Genomic DNA, 20,347 nt, shown 5'->3' with positions numbered 1-20,347 from the left:
TAAACACTTACAGGTTGAGTATCTTCTATAAACTATCAAAAAATATTTTAATATACTATTTCTGACCAAAAAATAAATACAAATACTAAAATGTTGAAAATTAATTATAATATTACATACAAAACTACTGAGTACTGTTAAGTCAATAGTAAAATGATCCCTGATTTTATGAATCCTGTTAATTTTTTGGTCAGGTCATCTTTTAAATGATATAAAAAGAGTTCTGTAACTTGCCTTCAATATAAACTTCTGAATCAAATTTATAATGTTGTCTGAGGAGTAGAAAACATCAGTATGGTACAAATATTAGGCAATGTATTGAAGCCCCAAATTTTTGCAAGTAAAACTGTATAAAGACAGATCTTGAAACATTTAAGGTTTTTTCAGCTTCATCTTTCAGTGGGGACAGATTCACAAATTAATCCTTCTGGCTCTCACAAAATATGGCTTAATTCTTTTAAAATTAAAGATGACCCTGACATCTGCTGTTTTGTGACCTCCATGTTATCAGGTAGAGTTCTGCTTAAAAAAAGGATTCATTCTGTAATATGCAAGTAAACCTTAGCACTGAAAAAGATTCAGTATAGATGCGAGAGACCAAAGAACTGAGATGTGGTTGTGCAGTTTCAAAGGACTGCTCTGTTTTAAAGTGGAAGTTGTTATTTTTCAGTAGTGTTACTAAATATGAGCTAGTTTTTGTCGTCAGTATTGCAGTATGCTCTCCACTGAATTTAATGGCAAGTTTCTCTATAAATCAAATCGGGGGGGAAAAAAAAAATGTATGCATGTGCACCAACTGTATAGAAGTTGGAGAGAAGTCTTTTTCTAATTAGATGCATACAGGAAAAAACCCAAATATTTAGAGAGGAAAAGGGCACTCAGTATTGAATGTATGAAGCAAGCCCCCATTCTTCATATGTAGACATGTACTTTGTGGTGTTACAGAAAAAAAAAAAGTATGATAGAAAGTCCACTGTGAATACTTGGAAATCCATGTAAAAACTGCAATATGAAGGTAATTGGTCTCCCTTATATTCTATTAAAAGTTACGTATTTAAAGTGAACTGCCTAACTTCTAACTACCAAATTTATAAAGAATTTTTATTATTGAAAGTTCAAAACAGCTTCACCGTTTAATATTTGTATTTCTATCAAGACCCTGAACTGCAAATTTGGTTATTAGCAAAATGATAATGTAACTTGGTATTCATTCTGATAAACTGAAAATGTTTTGAAATGTCACAGCAGCAAATACATTACAGTTACAGTGAGGTTTTTCAATAGGAGTGTGACACAATCCTTAAATAAATTTTAAGTAGTCATAACATCAACTAACCAGCACGTTTAAACAAAAACCCAAACAAACCCAAACCATTCTCAAGCTCATTCTGTGCACATTATGAACATGCTCTAAGTTGCATTCCAACTTTCTTTTTAAACCTTACAAGTTACCTTATTTGTCAAACTAAAAAGGAAAATTATGTTAAAGATTTAATTATTTTATGCTCTTAGTATTCCATCTTATTTCATATTTAATAATTCTATAACTACAGTAATTTTTCAGGTTTCATAAGTGTACACTTTGTAAACACCAATTTCTTTCTAAACCAACAACAAAATTTTCTTAAAATGATAAAAAATGCAGTTTATGCCTGCTAAACACACATTTTTAGTAATGAAATGTTCTTCTTACTTGTATTGGATATTTAAGTAACGATGAACTTTTTTCCTTTCACAGAATGTACTATATATCCTACTAATACTTCACAAATCCACTTCCTTGTAAGGAACTAGCTTTTTAAAAAATCCCTTGATTTGTATAATCTGAGTTACTTACAATTTATTGCAAGTATTCTGTGAAGTATAAAAGTCTGCTAACCCCTGGTTGTGTATTTCCATAATAAGATGGATTATTGAATGGGTAAAGTGGTTCTTCACCAAATAAAAATTATAATTCACATGACAAATACTTGTTCTCCCAAAACATCTTTATGCTATTGACTACTAAATAAAACCTGAATCTTTTCACCTATTTATACAAGGATTATATTAAATACACACTATCAGAATTAAGTGAGCAACTCTATAATTCTGTCCACAGTGAAAACCCTGAATAAAACTATTTTTTGAAAGGCATGTATGTGGTTTTTGAACTGTAGTTTCACGTCTTCTGTCAGAGTGAGCAAATGTATTTCTCACGCAGTGTGTGTATACGGACATACATACACACACATAAAACAATTCGCTAACAATTATTCTACACAGGCTTGCTACTATTTTTGCAGCTGCCAGTCCCTGATTCTGTCATATTAAATAAGCCAGTATCTGGTAATCGGAGTTTCTTCTTCGGCGGAGTCTTCAATGTTCCAGATCTTTCTTTTACTTTATATTCTAAAGTGCTGTGAGGTACCCCATAAATTCCTTGTGCTTTGGAAACACTCATTTTCCCACTCATTACCATTGCAATTGCTTCTTCCATTATTTCATGATCATACTGCCGATAGCGGCCACGTTTTTTTCTTGGTTGCTTATTATCTTTACGATCCAAACTATCTTCTGTATTTTCTGAGGTTCCATCTACTGTCCCATTCTTAGCATTAAGACACAAAGGAGAGAGGTCCCCATGCAGAAAGTAGGAGTCAACACTTGAGTGAGTTACAGGTCCAGAACATTCAATTTTGTTCTGTTTAGGGAGTATATTTTTCAATTTTTGAAGAGCTGATCCTTCTAAGACTGAGGAGGTTTTAGAAACGTGGTACATAACATCCAGAAGACCAGCAGTATCAGACTGTGATTTGGACACAGAACTTATTCTTAGCTGAGGAATTTTTAATTGTACAGTAGGACTTGAAGTTTCATACTGTAGATTTTCACTTTTTTCTTTAAACTGAGTGACCATTCTCTGTAGAGTTAACTGGTGGAGGTAACTGGAAGCTGTTGGGAATTTTAATTCTGAGGTTTCAAGTAGACTGAGTTTACTTTTTTCTGTGCGCTCTGCTTGAGCTCTTGCCCACAAGGCTACTTTTTGTAGGACTGCACAAGTTTCTTTACTGTCTTTAAATGAATAACTATCATTGAAATCTCGAGTTTTGTTTTTAAAAGGTGCAGGCTTTCCTGCTGGTAAGGCTTCTAAGTGGAGAAGTAAAGTTTTTTGAGGTATGCCATAAAGTATGCCTGCTTTATTTATGTCCAGTGCTCCAGACTGAATGTCTTTCAAAGCTTTTGAGAGCAAACCATCTGCAAACTCAGCACTTCTTTCCACATAGTCCTCTCTGTGTCTGTGTAGTCTCCTGGATGGATGGAATGAAACGATGGTAAACTGATGTATGAGAGACTCTCACACAGCTATGGAAGGGAAGGGTCCACTCCTTTATTATACTCCTTGCTTCGGTAACATCACTGCTTCTGATACTTTTAAGCCTTTGAGATGCAGTAGTTAAATGATTATCCTAGCAAAATGTTACAGTTCTGGTAGGACAGTGTGTCAAAAAAATCATACGGTGGCTTCTACAGCAGCCCTTCCAAGAACTTTATATCCTAGCTCAGTATTTGATAATACTCTCATGTGCTTGCTATATTTCCTTGTTTGCATGCTTGCAGAGCGACACTGTTATAATTTTAATTATACAATTAAAGTTCTGTTAAATACCCAAATCCTGAAGGAGTTTTTGTTAGTAGAAACGTGACGTTACCGCTAAACAAGTAATAAAAGAGTCAACCCCCTCATAGAAAATTTGCAGCAATAAGTACATAACTACACACAAACATCCCAGACTTACACAAAACTAGGCTTTCTACAACAATAAGATAAAGTGCTGTAGTTAACAATCAGGTCCACTTTGGCAAAATAAAACACAGTTTAAAAAACTTCTAGCCACTACTCACAGCTCTCTAATTACAAAGTCATATTCATTTTAAAACTTCTTTATATCAGCAAATTAATAAAATGCATTTTTACATCATTCAACAAATACTGCTATCGTAGTCCTAGTTGTAGTAAGTTATCTGGTAAGACGTACAGGTGAAAAAAGGGTCCTGCTATGGCTAGTGGATGGGAAGATGCCAAGATCATAACAAAATCCAACAAAACAATGCGTTTCACTAGTTCTGTGGCAGCTTTCAGCAGATGCAATAACATTTCTCTTGCTGAATAAAGAAATTTAACTCTTTGCCACAACACACCATAGTCAGAACCATGATGTAAGCATAAGTACAATCATTAAGAGCTCTCTCTCACGCACGCTTGCTCTCGCTCTCTTATTAAGGAATATTATAGATAATAGTCATTGAACTTGTTCATGTTAGTTGAAGAATATTTTAAATCTAAATATTAACATGACCATTTTTGTCCAAAATTGAAGTTTCCTAAATAGACTCTGAAATAATATATTTACGTTTTCTTCTACTATCCTATTACTTTTAATGTGTTTATAATCAATTTTCAGTTCATTTTTAGTAACATGAACTAAAGTTTGGTGATTGTTCTGATAACTTTTCTTTAAACAGAAAAAAAGGAAAAAGACAAATGAAACATATGATATATACATAGACACACACTTATGAGTGACAAATTTTTTCTGAAAGCAAAATAGGAACCACGTGTGTGTGTCCGTATATACAAATATGTTATGAACATAAAACCTCACTTCAGAGAAGAAAAACCTGGATTGACTGTCACGTAAGCCAAAGAGAGTCCTAAATATTGCTTACCCAGACACTGAGTTTTCAGAACACAATGCATCGTATTTTGGTTCTTCCAACCTTGCGCTTTTCTTTGTAGAGAGATCTAGCACTCCATCCCCTGCAAAGAAAAAGTAGTGATGATAGCAGCTGTTTATAAAGATGATCTCAGAGATTTTTGTTAGCAAAAGTTTGTATCTATGGCACAAATCTGTAAAATTTCTGACATCTTACTCCTTTAACAATATCAGCCAGCAGTAAATCGTTCTATATATTTGATAAATAACAAAACTTTTTAAAATCAAGAAAAAAAGAGGGAAAATAAACCCATTCAGAAATAAGGAAGTTTAAAAGAATCTGTCTTAAATAGAAATATGTGATTGCTTTCCTAAAAATCAGGTAAGCATGTATATTGCACCATTTACTTTCAAAGTAACCAAAAGCAATGCATTTGATACTATTATTATTCACATATTCATATTTACATATTGTAAGCAAATACGCCCAATACTGAAGTTAAAGTTGATGTAACTAAACTGTAGGCTTACGGGATAATTCAGGCAACCAGTGACCTCGGGAGGTCTCTAGATCAACCTCCTGCCCAGAGCAGGGTCAGTTACCAAACCAGAGGCTACCGAAAGAGAAAGCAGGGAAGAGAGCTCAAGCCCAGTGTAGTTTTAAGCACATGAGACTTACGTCATTAAAGGTTCTGTTTATACATTTCCCCCCTGCCACACCCTCACACACATAATAATGAAACTAGAGAAACAGAAAGATCTAAACCACAGTGGGTGTCCATTCTGTTAAGTCACAGGGACAAATGCTGAATTCATGTTTTGTAATTCACTATTGAAGTCTATGAAGTATTGAAATAGGAAAACACATTTAAAAAAATAAATCAGTATTTAAGAACATTGAAAAATTAGCATCTGAAATACTCCTCCAAATTTTAAGTGTTTTTTATTTTTTTTCTTTTAAATACATTTAATTTCCTACCTTTCTTCCTTGGTTCCCTGTTTCAAATTTGGGTTGCTCTGTGTACAAATTCAGTTTTGAGTTTCAACCTGTAGCTCAATATTCAATCCTACAAGCAATCTTATGCTAGTCCTTTTTACATCAGTAATATTTTCATGGTACTGTGTATTATTTCTAAAACATCAGTCAACTAATATATATACATTTTCCCACAGCCTCAGATGCAGATATGAAACATTGGTTGAACAGACCAAATGCCACTCAAATAAGAAGTCAGAAAAATTGTTTGAGTAACTCTCCTTCACACCAATGCTGTAGCTGAAGCCATGACTTAGATGACAGTCTTCATAAACTGTCACCCGCTGTGTAACAGCGGATAATATAGGAAAAATGTTATTGGAAGTTTTTCAGGGCTGCCACTCATGGTCTTCTAATAAAGTTATTTCTGTGAAAATTGAACGATTTCGATCTTCAAAGAAATAGCTCAACCTCTGGCCTTTGCTTCTCAGCACTAGATCATTAGGTGAAGCAACACCAAGATATAACTGTGATCAAAGGTCATCTTCAAAATAATCAGGACCACAATGACTTGAAACTCCTCCAGACTAATGATGCTAACGAAAGAGGGCAGAGGAGCAAGCAACAGAACCTGTAAAGGTCACCCTCAAGTTCCCAAAATTAGTATTTCTGCACTGATTCTAGCAAACTTCTCTGGGTTTTTTTTGTGTTTTTATTTTTTTGAACCCAGCAACACCATCCTTCTCCACAGCCTTCTCTCACAGCAGCTCCTGATGTTAAAACACTGTCGTGCAAAAGCGGCTCCTTTTCTGCTTTTCTCTCCTAAGCAGTTTCAGCAATATCTGCCTGGTTCTAGTATGGTGAGATTTAGTAAATAACTCTCCCTTTCCCTTACCCATCACACAAAATGACACTGCCTTGTGTTGGATACCTTTTCGAGTGACACTTGGCCTTTTGCCGGCTATTTTCTCTGCTGCTGCACATGGAAACAATGTTTCTGGAGAACTGTCAGTAGGAACACTGAAGCGTTTTATTAATTTCTATCTATCACTTTGACTAGCCCCTTTTTTTGCTGACCTGATGTGTTGTTTTGTAAAATGAAAGACCTGATAGATGAAAAACGTATGGCTATATAGTGGGTGTTCATGGCAAGGTCGTGGCAGCATCTGTGCTGAGAGGCCAGGACACAGGTCCCACTGTTTCCAATAGACCTGAGCCCAGAAGCTATTTGGGCACAACCTCTGGGAAAACATACTCAAGGAAAGGGCAAAAAGTGCCAGAGGGAGAGAGAAAAAGGGAATGAAAAGCATAGGAAACCAGCAGACAGTAGCCCAAGGGCAGAGGAAAGTACTTGAAAGGAGGTTGTATCGAAGCAGAGGGTTGGTCTATTCTCCCTAGTGATGAGTGACAGGATGAGGGGAAATGACCTTAAGTTGCACCAGGGGAGGTTCAGGTTAGTATTAGGATGAATTTCTTTACTGAAAGGGTTGTCAGGCATTGGAACCGCCTGCCCAGGGAGGTGATTGAGTCAGCGTCCCTGGAGGTGTTTAAGAGAAGGGTACATGTTGCATTGAAGGACATAGTTTAGTGCTGTTCATAGGGCTAGGAAAAGGTTGGACTCGATCTTGGAGGTCTCTTCCAGCCGAAACCGTTCTATGAATCTATGAAAAACCACTAGAGGTACAGACCGTGGACATCCCATGTCCTTGCACCACAGTGGCGGTCATAAGGGAATCTGGAGTGAAGCTGAGCCTAGGAAAAGGGGGAGGAAAGGTGGTGGCATAATGTTTCTTTTTGTTTCCACTACTTGAATTAATAAAGATTTATTTTACTAGGCAATAATTTAATTCTGCCCAAGAAGAGTCTATTTTGCCCATGTTGGCAAGTGGTAAGCAATGACCATTTCTTTTTCCCAACTCATGAGCTCTCCCTTTCTGTTCTTCCCACTTTCTGCCCTGTGTCATTGAGGGGGAAGCAAGCAAGAATCTAACAAGGCGCTTGGCTCCTAGCCACCAGAGCAGCCAAAGAAGAAATAAACATCTATTCCTCTCAAAAACCACACCTTTTTAGGATTAACTTTTCATGCAGAAGTATTAAACTGTTTCTTGGCTGTATTTACAGCTCATACAAGATATTCTCATCCATTTGGTAGTCTTTATTTTTCTACAAGTTTTGGTGAAGTCACATGCACATTGCTAAACTGGATTATAAAATGTTATTTTAAATAATTTAAATTTTTTGTCTTGGATTATCCTTATTTTTCCTACTTCTTCAATCATAGCCAACAACAAAGCTACAGGAGAGCTGTAAAAAGTTCATGCAGCGAAACGTCATGCATTGCCAGCTACCTTCTGATGTCCTCCAGTCTATGATGAATCAATGGAACAAGGACATCTGTGCAAATTTTCCTGCATTTTTCTGCTATGTACATGTTATGTTTGTTCCTAGAAGATGCAGCAAGAATAAGCTTGTGTAGCTAAACAAACAGACCATTTATTCATACAGCTTATATTTCTGCCTCCTGTAAGTCGCTCTCCTCAGCATACTGAGCATGAACAACTTTCCCATCTCAAGGGAAAGAAGCCTCCACATCAGTTATCTGCTGCTGGGAATACTCCCCAAAAAGCTGAGCATCATGACCGCAGAGAAAACAATAGGTTCCTGCAGGATATTCCAAGACTGTTCCTCACTGAATGTTTTATTCTGCAAGGATGCTGCTTTTCATTGGCTTAGCTTGGAAGACAACTAATATTGCAAAATTACACAATATCACTCCATTTTTGTTAGATGCTGTGCACACAAAGCTTATATCCTTTCACTGTACACAGTATTCTTTTCAAGGCCTGGACAGTCTTAGAGTTACATGGATCAGGAAAGAAGAGCAAGATACAGGTATTCTGGAGATTGTTGCTTCCACTTGACTGACACTGAAGTAATTACCTGATTAGTTACCAGCAAGGCACACAAGAATTTAAGCACCCTGCTAAGTACCACAGCTGCACATGTGGAAGAGAGCAGAGTATAATTTGGGACTGTGCTATCAGTCAGGTGCCAGCTAGACATACCTGGATGCCAGTGCTTAAATACTCAGCACCAGGGGTCAAATGGGTTGACCTTAGCCAGTAGCTAGACTCCCACACCCAGACCCTCTCTTACCCCCCCTCCACAATGGAGGTAAACAGAAATAAGATGAAAAAGGTCATCAGGATAAATATGGGGAGATCACTTACCAATTACCATCACAGGCAAAACAGACTCGAGGAAAATTAATTTACCATAAATTAAAATAGATTTGCTTTACAAGAAAAAAGACAAAGTAAAGCACCGTTCCTATCCCATCTTTTCCCAGGGTCAACTTCACTCCCAACTCTTCTACATCTCTCCCCCATCCCCAGGTGGCACTGGGATCAGGGGTTATGGTCAGCAAAACCCCCCTCTGTAACTCGTTACTCCTTACACCTTTCCCCTGCTCTGTTGTGAGTTCTTCACAGACCACAGTTCCTTCAGGAAATATCCAGCCACTCCAGTGCAGGCTCTTCCATGGGCTGCAGAGGAATACCTGCTCCATCATGGTCTTCCTATACTGCAGGGAAACACTGGCTCTGGTGTGTGGAGCACCTTCTGCCCCTCCAGCTCTGACCTTTTTGTTCACCTTACTGCTTCTCACTCCTCTGTCAAGCATTTTTGTTCATTGCTGAACATATTTTCACAGAGACACCTCAAAGCTCTCTGATGCGTGCTTTGCTTTGGCCTGCTGTGGGTCTGTTGCAGAGCTGGCTGGGCCCAGCACAGGGCAGCCCCTGACCTCTTCTCATAGATGTCACCCCTGCAGCCCTCCCCAGCTATCAAACCTTCCCATGTAAACCCAATACACAGGGGTATCAGGTCTGAAAGTGTCAGAACTGAATATTTCGGGAGTATTTCAGAAATGGGCCACTGATCCTAGAAGAAAGTAAGAAGCTTTCTTAAATGAAGACCATAAAGATATGTTCAGTAGCAGAATCTTTTTTCAGTACTGGCCTAGCACTTCGCTTGCATCTGCTCCATGCAAAAAAATACTTCCAGTCATCTGGAAAATAACGCTTACTCTTTCCTCTTAAGTCCAAGAATCACTGCCATAGTAAAAGAACAAGACTGTCTGTTTTATTATTAGGTCATTCATTTTAAAAAAGGACTACTGTAAATACAAATCTGAAGTATTTATATTTAAGTCACTATCTGCTTCACAGGGTTTGAATTAACAATATTTCAAATCTGAGGATCAATCAGAGCAATATCAAATTTGAATTTCCTACTCTGTTATTTCCACTTCATTTGGAAATTGTAACAGGAATTACAAATAGCGAATCATGAGAAGAGTTGCATGACACTACTAAGAAGGGAACCACAGTAAAGCTTTTACAATTCGTCAGTCTGAAAAAGTATAGTGTTAGACCCAGAATAATACATTTTCAAAAATAATCTAATTTATAAAAATCACAATACCTTACTGTAAGCATGAAGCAATTAATACATTCAAGCTTTCTTTAGGGAAATGACACAAGTGAGGGGTAAGTAGGATAGTACAGTCTCTGACAATAGCTAATTGGAAGAACTTTTCATGAATCATTGCACCTCGAATGCAATGGAAATTAAAAGAGCAGACTGACTTTTTTCATCTTGATGTTATTTGCTTGTGTTGCTACAACTACAGTGGAAAGCCAAGATAGTTCAAAATCGTTACGTTCATGAGAAACAGGAAACACAATACAGCTTCCCTGGTAGACAAGGCTTGAAACCTTTCTCCAGCTACAGTCTTGTTTCAATATTTTCTCGCACTGCAGTAGGTCTAAACTTCACAGCGAGACTGGTATCTTTAACATCTGCAAAGCACTCCAGGAAACATGGCAGTGTAAGTTCTGAGAATCTACAGTATCTTACACCGTACATAAGTTTTACATAGTTGTTCAGCATACATAGTTTACTACTTTAGCCTCAGATGCCTTGCTGAAGAAACACAATCCTAAACTTGCTGTTTAGTCTCATTGTAAGAAAAATTCAAATAACATAGAAAAAGATTTAAATACCTCAATCTCTCTATACTTCAATTTTTTCTTTGACAAAAGATCAATGGATTTTCAAATAACTAAGTCGAACTTTCTTCTATCCCTGCCCTGTTCACTCTCTGCCTTCCCTTTGTCCTTTCACTCCTCAAAGGTTTATTTGGGCTCAGCAAGGACCAGAACCTGTTGTTGGGGACTTTGCTCCTTCCTTATGAACATTTTAACCTAGCTATTCGTTATAATCAGCTGTTGATCATATATCATCTGTAAGCAACAGGCTACAGCGTTAATATCAAGAAACTACTTTTTATTGCCCTTGTCAAAGAAACGTGCTTTGACCTGGCCAATTATAAATCTCTAAATTCTGCATATCATCCAGGGCAGAGGTATGTCAAAGCAAAACAGGTAGCTTCTCAGGATTTAAGCTGCACAAAGTATTTGCTAAACACAGGCATGAACCAGTTTCTGCTAAACATGCAGAATAAAAGCAGTAACTCTAAAATTTCTTAATTCTTTTGCTGTCAGTGAAAAGGATGCTTAAAATTTAATCTAGTATAGGTACATTTAGCAAAGTAAATCCATGCCAGAGTTCCCCCTCTCCCACAAAAGTTGTCATCTAATTAAAACCAGCATCATTAGCCACACATAAAAAAATCTGCTTTCACTCTGCCCAATGTACATTTTTAAGAAACTTAATTCTGCAGTTCTACATTCTTTTAGCTTCTTTTAGTATGGTATATGACATACAGGTAAACTTTTCCCTTTGGTCTGAAGTACTAATGGATTAACACAGAGCCTTGTGTCTGTAAAATACAAAAGCTGCTTTTGATGCTGTTTTCAGTTGCACAATCGCTTCCTAAAATTGCTGCTAATCCACACCAAGTTCGAAGTCCAAAACACTCTTGTGATTATATTGTTATCAGTTTTGTATTCATTGAGGTAAAGAAATTATTTCCTTTTTGTAAATGACAGTGAGACAGCCTTCATTTTCCGTTTTCTAGCTTTACTCTCAAGAAATCTGCATTGATCTGCAATAATTAAGGCATGAAGTATGAAAGTTTCCCCTCAAATTAATCTTTTTCCATCATTCTAACCTGTCTGTATGTAAGGTATCAAAGCGTCAAAGGGCTGATGCAGAATGACCGCTGGTCTCTGAAATTCCAGGATCTATTTTTCTTAGAAGGTTTCTTAACAGCCATTTCTTCAACAAGATTTTTAACCACTGTTGCCTGTGACAGCCACAGATGAGCTTATATTCAGTATTCTAAAGCTAAGAAATTCTAGTGCCACTTATTTAACATAGGCACTTAGAAATGAGAATATTTATCTGCTAACTTACAATATGAAAAACGTTTCTAGAAAGAATGTGGGAGCGGGTGCATTTGTTTTCTTTTTACAATTCTTATAACATTTTTCTTGGTGTTTACAGGAAAATGTATGAGTTTTCTTTAAGTGTTTAGTTGATGCAATGCCAGTTTTTCTTCAACATTATTTTAATGACATAGATTTTTTTTCCCCACATACACTGATTACTACTACAGAAAGACAAAACATATAGCTCTTCAACGCACATGTATTTTTTTTTGAAAGGAAAAAGACATAAGGTAATAAATGACAGCAAAACATAGACAAGCAGATGCAGAAATTTACCTTGCTGAGTGTTCTGTTCTTGAGTTCGATTCACAGTGAGGTCTAGAGGGCTATCCTGTTCTTCCTGAAGGGAGTTTTCCGTTTGGTTCATTTGGATACTTTTACATATCAGACTTGGTTCAAATGATGAACCATTTCTGTTCTCTTGAATTTTGCTGCTTTTTGAAATGTACTCAATCGCAAACTGACGGATCATTTTTTTCATTAATTCCTGAGCAACTAGGGGAATGTTAGGATCACAGTTCTGAGGAAGATCTAGGAATAAAAACAGAACAAGACAGGCAACAGATGCATTAGAAAAGTCCAAACTTACTGACTTTAAGTAAATAACTCCTACAAGCACAATAAACATGTGTAACGAACACATTAATTCAGATGTCTAGTATTTTTCATATGAGCATTCCTAAGTGAATGTCATTTGGAAGGACATCTGTAGCATTCATTGATTTTTACCTTATTCTTCTGTCATAGCATACAATTAAAACTTTGTAGGTAGATAAATAATGCAAGTATGGGAGTCTGAATCTGTATTGTTGGCAAATTTTCATTTGCAGAAATTTCATTTTTGAAAACACAGAATTTTGAATAAAACCAGTGAAAGTTAAATAAAGCTATGAATTAATACATAAAGAAGTTACTTTCAAAGAACAACTATAACAAAAATAATTAATTTTAAAGTGCAGTTCTGTATATTAGACCTTTTCCTAATGTGAACATTTGGATTTTTTAGGAACTGATCTTAAAAGGAAAAAAGGAACTTAGTGTCAATATCAATACAATTAAGAAGCTCTCTTAAAGTAAGTCATGTTACTCAGTGCAATACTGCACTGGGGACTGCAACACTTCAAGACAAGCAGAACTGCCCAAACTCAAAGATCTTTCTTCCTTAAAGTGGCAGTAGAACTCATTTCACTATCCTGGTCTTCATTCTTTCTTTCAACTCCATACACACAAACTATAAATACCTTTTCAAATGTTTTAACCACTGCCCATCCTTGGGTTCATAGATAGCAAGTAAAACAGATTTCAGCAAGAAGGGACAGGGATTTCAAAGATTTAAGAGAAGAATTAGGTTTCAGGTCAACCTTGGTTGAAAGAACTACCAAAGGACATGGTAGCAGTTACTGGGATATTATATTAGTCTGAAACTGATAATACAGACAATAAATTGAGGTTTTTGTTCACGGAAGTGGAGAAATTGAAAGGATTGGATCTGGTAGTTATTTGCAAACAAAGTGTACATTTCCTAATAGGTAGTTTGGAGTATCACTCAGCATATTTGTTCAAGCATTTTATGCCAATGAAGCTTCACCCATCTACTAGCAAGAGAGCGAACAGTGAAGGAGATCAAAGAGGCTACTCAAAGGCTGCTCAAGTTTAGCATAAATGAATAGAAGATTTGTTTTTATTTGTTTCAGTTTTATACAATATATATTACATTTTGAGAATTCATTTCCACCAACAAGAGTATTCCAAGAAATGACAACATGCATATATGCGATCTGCTGTCTAAAGCACACAGGAGGACAGCTGACTGTTCATATGATTCTTGCCAATACCTTTTGGTTGGTCTTTCAGCAATGCTTATAAGGTGAAACTTCAACATTTTCAAAAACTGAGTATATGAAAGACATCGTGGCTTCAAGAGACCTTTTTCAAGGCATGACAAAACAAGTACGCTAATGGGTTGAAGCTGTATCTTCAGAAAATCTTTCTAACAGATCTCTACCTAAATTTCTAAAATTGGTAGGAGTTTCTAGAGGAGAGGTATGAGGTGAAATTCTAAGTGATGGAGGAAAACTACCTCTCCCCATAACATAACACACAGCCACAGATATTCTTTGTTTATTGGTATTTTTCTATTCCTAAATAATAAATCCAATAAATGTCTGACTGAAATTTTATCATCCTAGAGACAGAGTTACAAGGAATGAAAAAATTCAACAAAATATATTGAAGCAGTAAGGCAACAGGTGTAAAAATGCTAATGTATATGCAAAAGATAAAAAAATAACACAGAAGCTAAGAAATGGAATTGAAAAACTGAATTGTCTAGGAACACAAGTGCCTGCATAACAGGGGGATTGTGGGTTTACACAATGAAAACTACTGATTATTATTTTAGCTTAAAAAACCCAAATAACAAACAATATAAAACAAACTCAAACACAAGCAAACAAAAATCTGACAGCCAGTAATCAAGAAACTCATACAAAATGAAATAAATAAATAGATAGATAAATAAATAAATAAAACCTCTCACAACACGGAATAACCTACCAGGTATCTGGTCTAGAATGACCCTACTTATATAGAAAAATTTGTTGCACGCATCCAAGAAAAACTGAAGATTTTTTGGAGAACAGGTGATCATCAGTGCAAATGGGAAAGATCGTTACAGAGCACGATGGATGCCCAGCATTTACTGGAAAACACAATAGCCTGGAATAAATTTCTGCTTATTAATCATCATCTCCAGCATTATAATAAAACTTCAAGAGAAAACACTTTCAGAACCGCCAAGTTTCTGTCATCTTTCTATTCCATTTTAGACTCTTCATACTGCTAATGTCCAAGCATGAACTGTTTTTAGACACTTGCAGGAAAGGCCTACTTATCCATTACAAGCAAAGCTGTACTTTGACATAGCTGGAATAACAAAGGATTTGTGGTTTTTTACTCTTATAATATTTTCCTTAGTATTAATTTGATTTTTTTTTTCCTAAGAATTTCTAAATATTCTGTATGGAAAAACGCAGCAAAATTTCTCGTATATTCAACTGCTATGGATATTAGCAATTTAGATTCTGAGTTACTTTACTCTAAAAAGGTAATACTGCGTGGGGGAAGGTATCTTGGAGCATAGTATCGGGAAGATGCATCAGGGGTGCACCTGAAGTTCTCTTACTGCTAATGCATATCCAGTCTACAGGGCTAAGCCACAGCTGGTCTAAGCTTAACTGCCATAAACACAAATAGAGTCGCTATCACTTGGATTGTTCTACTGTATAAGTCATTAAATGTTGGAAGGACCTTGGGAGGTCTCCAGCAGAAGTGCCTGCTCAATGCAGGGTTGACTATGAGATCAATTCAGTTGTGCTGAGTTTTATCCAGTTATATATTGATGGAGACCGTACAACCTCTATGGGTAGCCTGTTACACTGCTTGCCTGTCCTCATTTTTCCCTATATAAAAAAGAAGCTCTCGTTTGAATTCGTCTGTAATCTTCAAGGCACCACTGCAAAGAGCTTGACCCTCAGAGGTATGGGAAAGCTGCTCTTCATTCATCCCCATTTATGCTGCTCTGCTTCCTAAAGGAGAATGAAGCTGTGGATACATAACCTGTATTATGAAAAGAAGTAATTTAAAGTATTTTGAAACTAGAAATAATTTTCTACAGCTCTCCAAATGATATAGAGCAGAAATGAGATATGTTAGATATTCAAAGGAAATAAGGAAAAGTGGTATGTTTGTGGGTTTTGTGGGGTTTTTTTGTGTGTGTTTTTTTCCACACTACTTTTTGAAAGAAAATAAACCTTTAAAGTTTAAATACAACTTTTATACAAAGTTTTATTAATATAAGACTCCTGAGTGATCAGAATATGGTACGCACACTTGAAGTGTATTACATAAAGTCTAATCACTTACATTCAATGGCTGTATTATTATACAAGTATGCAATGAAAACATGTAGAGACCTGTAACTAAGCTCACAATGGTAAAGTTGCACTATACAGAGGAAATTTGTAATTATTCACATTTAAAGTGCAATTTAGCATATTCTGCGGTAAGTATCAGGTCTCAGAACTTAGAATCACTAGCAAATATTTCTTAATTATTATCAGCAGATGGCATCAGACATACTTTCTAGGACCTAAAAAGTTTTTTTTCTAAGATGTTTTATTAGGAGTCATGATTATAGCTACTTAGAAAGTTTAAAGAGATGCAGGCATGTAGATTTAAAATTTCTACTTTTCACATAGTTGATTTAAAACACAAGACAGCTGTATTTACTCCATGAATTATGTATACACATACATACTGCTTCTAACCCAGCAGAACAGTCTCTAAGGATCTACAGTGAAAGGTAGCTCTGATGCTCCTCTAGTTTCTCAATATCATAGATTCATAGAACAGTTTTGGTTGGAAGAGAACTTCCAAGATTGAGTCCAACCTTTGTCCTATCCCTAAACACCACTAAACCATGCCCCTCAGCACATCAACCCACCTCTTAAACACCTCTAGGGATGGTGACTCAACCACCTCCCTAGGCAGCCTGTTCCAGTGCCTGACAACCCTTTCAGTAAAGAAATTCATCCTAATATCCAACCTGAACCTCCTCTGGTGCAACTTAAGGCCTTTTTCCTTTTGTCCTATCTCTCACCACTAAGGAGAACAGACCAACCCCCACCTCGCTACAACCTCCTTTCACGCAGTTGTAGAGAGTGATAAGGTCTCCCCTCAGTCTCCTGTTCTTCAGGCTAAACAGCCTCAGCCGTTCCTCGTACGACACATGCTCCAATTCCTTTACCAGTTTGGCAGCCCACCTCTGAACCCTCTCTAGCACCTCAATGCCCCTCTTTTAGTGAAGGGCCCAAAACTGGACACAGTACTCGAGGTGTGTACACCTTGAGGAGTACAGGGGAATGATCACCTCCCTGCTCCTGCTGATAACACTATTGCTGATCCAGGCCAGGATGCTGTTGGCCTTCTTGGCTACCTGAGCACACTGCTGTGTATGATATTATTCAAATAACAAAAGGCTAAATGACACATTTGTATGATATAATTTGATATTTTCTGCTCATGGTTGTCAAGATTACAGACAGAATGCAAGAGAAGGCAGCAGTAAATATGATGTGTAATTATGACTAATTGTAATGATTTATTTTAATTCCAAGCTTACATTTAGGATTAAAACATTCTCAGTTTGTGTTCTGCAGTACCTTGTAACTATTTAAATCCATGTTCTTAATAAATCCATATGTTAATAGTATGTGTGATCATTAGACTGCAATGCACAATGACCGGTTTAACTGATAGTTCAGACTTACATGTGTATTTGGCTGGTCAACAGACAGGTAAAACCTTCCAAAACAGTGCTCCACACTAGTATTCTAGTTTTAATGAAAAAATACTGCTTCTCAGGTCATAATAGTGACTTAATTTCTCCTTACAAACAACACCAAAAAGGCAGTGGAAATCAGCAGGGAACCACAACTTCCCACCCTGTACCTTATAATCCTGTTACATAACAGAACTAAGAACACCTGTTTGTTTAACACCATGCTTCCTGTATTCACTCCACTAACACTCTAAACTTGCCCTCTTTCAGTTCAAACTCACTACCCCTTGCCCTGTCACTACATGCCCTTGTAAAAAGTCCCTCTAGTTTAATTAACTTGACTGATCAACAAACAGGAATAAGGGTCAAGCTCATTCTAGTTTTCTGTTCTTGTAAACATTCAATATTTTTCCTTCCTCTACTCAGATGGTAATTTTCATTACTCTATATACTAACAACGCTCTAAGAATCTTCTTAAATGTAGTTGAAAATGACCAAGAAGTTCAGAAGTCAGTAAAAAACAGTAACACTGGCGGGCAGGCAGTCAACAGAGTATGTTTTATTTCCTTAAGAAAACAGCTGAAATCCAAATACACATTCTTTCCTGAAGAACTTGAGGGATAGCAAGGACATCATAGAAGTTTACTGCACCATTAAACTTGGTTCTTAGAGAAAACCTTTCAGATTTTGAAAGGACAGGATAGATTTAAAATTACTAATAAAAAGAAACTGCAGGTTCAGGTAGTATGTACATCTTAAAACCATACTTCAGAAAGCAACACTTTTTTTGTAATCTGAGTTTGAGTGTGCTACATAGTCTACTCTGCTTACAATATCAACTCAGTAAAGAGAGATAGCAAGAAAGCATCTGGGTTTCAGATATATTATTTAATTGAAAAAAAATCAGTGATTGATGACAAAAAATTACTTTGGCTTTACTGGGGTGTCTAGGAGGGGATTGGACTTTCCTACAGACAACTACCTACCAAACTGGTCATTTCCTAGATAGATTGAAGAGAGGTTCCTAATAAGACAACTGTTATTTTAGTCTCTCAAGAGTTTACCTATCCTGACTGAAATTCTATCCTCCTCTTATAACAAATTCTCATATGTGAATGCTGAAAGGTTGTATGCTCTAGGCAGGGGTGTAACATGGCTACATATTTTGAAATCTTCTGAACTAGTTTCCTAATGTAAAAAAACCCCAACAAACAAACAGAAAAATCCCACCACACATGAAACCCAAACACCAGTCTGCAAATTAAAAAAAACAGCCATATATTAACTTGTTCTAAAATAAAAGGATAATGAGATTAATAAACACAACTCTCAAATTTGGTCACTAGTCTTAGAAGTTGTTTACAGAGGCCCTAAATGAAACTGTGCTAGTTACAGTAAGTAGGAGACAGTATATGATCTTGAAAAGTTTGCAATCAAAACAAGTGAAACAAATGTTACTTCAATTTTAAAGGTAGCCAACCAAGAATTCTACTTTAATTTTTTATTAATTTTTTTACAATAAAAGGGCATCTCTTTTAGCATCAGCTACAAGAACGGTTCCCTAGCTAACAATTACTTGAAGATTTTGCTTTCTTTTTGTGGGTTTTTGAGATCAGTTCTCAACTTAAGAAAAAATTCAGAAAGCAGACTTGGATTTTTTCCTAGCAAAAGTCTTCATCTTCATATTTTTTTCCTTTTCACTTCCTATAATTTGAACAACTTGAGAGTTTAGTGGAGTCTGAACTAAAGCAATATTCTTAGAAAACTCTTCAGCACAGTACCTCTTACCCAAGAATACACGAGTCCTTCAGAGAATCACAAAAGCAAATAGGAAAATACTTGAGTTTTGTTTTTCAATAGATAAAACCTTTTTAACCTAGTATTACTGATCAGGCATATCAAAAAACCTACAGAAGATGTTAAAAGTTAAATGCTCTTTATGAAAGGCTTCATGGAAGCTCACTCCGGTAAGGTGAGGTCATGCCAAGTTTCACTTCTCCCATAAAAAAGATCCTCTCAAGGAGTATCAAAAGACAGCATCTCCAGCAGAAGCATAAAGCAGGTGAATGCTGAAAAACACTGTACATCAAGACCAAGAAAAGATCTGAGAAAGGAGGAATTCGAAGGAATTGCAATACCTCACTAGGGAGCTGCCATGCAACTGGGCCTGCGATGAAAATATAAGAATTTCAGAAATAATGAGATGACATCTTCAATGGATACTTCATTTCAAATGGAAATTGGTTTTGTTTAGCTCAAACCAGAACACCAAGGAACGGACACAGACTCAAAACTGCTGTTGCACTCCATTTCAAGTTCTTTAAAGTCCTAGGCAAAACATAGGCTGAACAGACAGGTGCCCTGTACAGAAAGAGATTCTACCCACCCAGGTTCAGTAGCATAGTAGTTTCTTCCTGCTACAACAGAGTAAAGAGGAAAAAATTAACTTTTTTTTTTCTCCCATCTATATGAAAGAAGAGAAATGTGCCTGACTAATTCTTTGTTAGAGGGCTATCACCTTAGGCATGCTCAGCTATGTTGACATCCAAGAATACCTACTAAACCCAGGAAAAAAACTGTGAAGTTTGTAGATACTGAGTTCTCTAGTTACTGCATTCATATTCCTTACGCAGAAATGCAAGGAAGAAAATGAGTATTTTTGCTGCTGTTGACAGTGACTAGCTAAGTAACTTACATGACCAAGCTGACTTGTCAGTCACTCATGTACTTCTATAACTTGCTGAATGCCAAAGAACAAAGACAGGCAAAGAATTAATGAGCTACTAAATATGGTATTTTGAGAAGAAGTTTCAACTTCTGACTTGAATGTGTTTGAAATAGCAAGAAAACTTGAAATACACAAGAAAATCCCCAATCCCATTTTGTAATCTGTAAGGCACATTCTCTCTTCCTGCTG

General features: G+C 36.5%; 1 protein-coding gene across 1 annotated transcript in view; it reads right to left on the bottom strand.

The window, feature by feature from the left end:
• Positions 1 to 1,102: 1,102 nt before the first annotated feature.
• The window catches only part of LCORL (ligand dependent nuclear receptor corepressor-like), a 27,167-nt gene continuing 7,922 nt past the window's right edge, over positions 1,103 to 20,347 (bottom strand). The window contains exons 4-6 of the mRNA XM_009878114.1: positions 12,366 to 12,620; positions 4,711 to 4,801; positions 1,103 to 3,290 (exon numbers count right to left, since the gene is read on the bottom strand). Of these exons, the coding sequence (XP_009876416.1) occupies positions 2,258 to 3,290; positions 4,711 to 4,801; positions 12,366 to 12,620 (1,379 nt within the window). The 3' untranslated portion in view covers positions 1,103 to 2,257. The remainder of the gene's footprint in view (positions 3,291 to 4,710; positions 4,802 to 12,365; positions 12,621 to 20,347) is intronic.

Source organism: Apaloderma vittatum, unplaced genomic scaffold, assembly GCF_000703405.1.
Source record: "Apaloderma vittatum isolate BGI_N311 unplaced genomic scaffold, ASM70340v1 scaffold15251, whole genome shotgun sequence".
Classification (NCBI taxonomy): domain Eukaryota; kingdom Metazoa; phylum Chordata; class Aves; order Trogoniformes; family Trogonidae; genus Apaloderma; species Apaloderma vittatum.
Note: the sequence above shows the minus strand (reverse complement) of the source record. Positions and strands in the feature narration are given on the sequence as shown.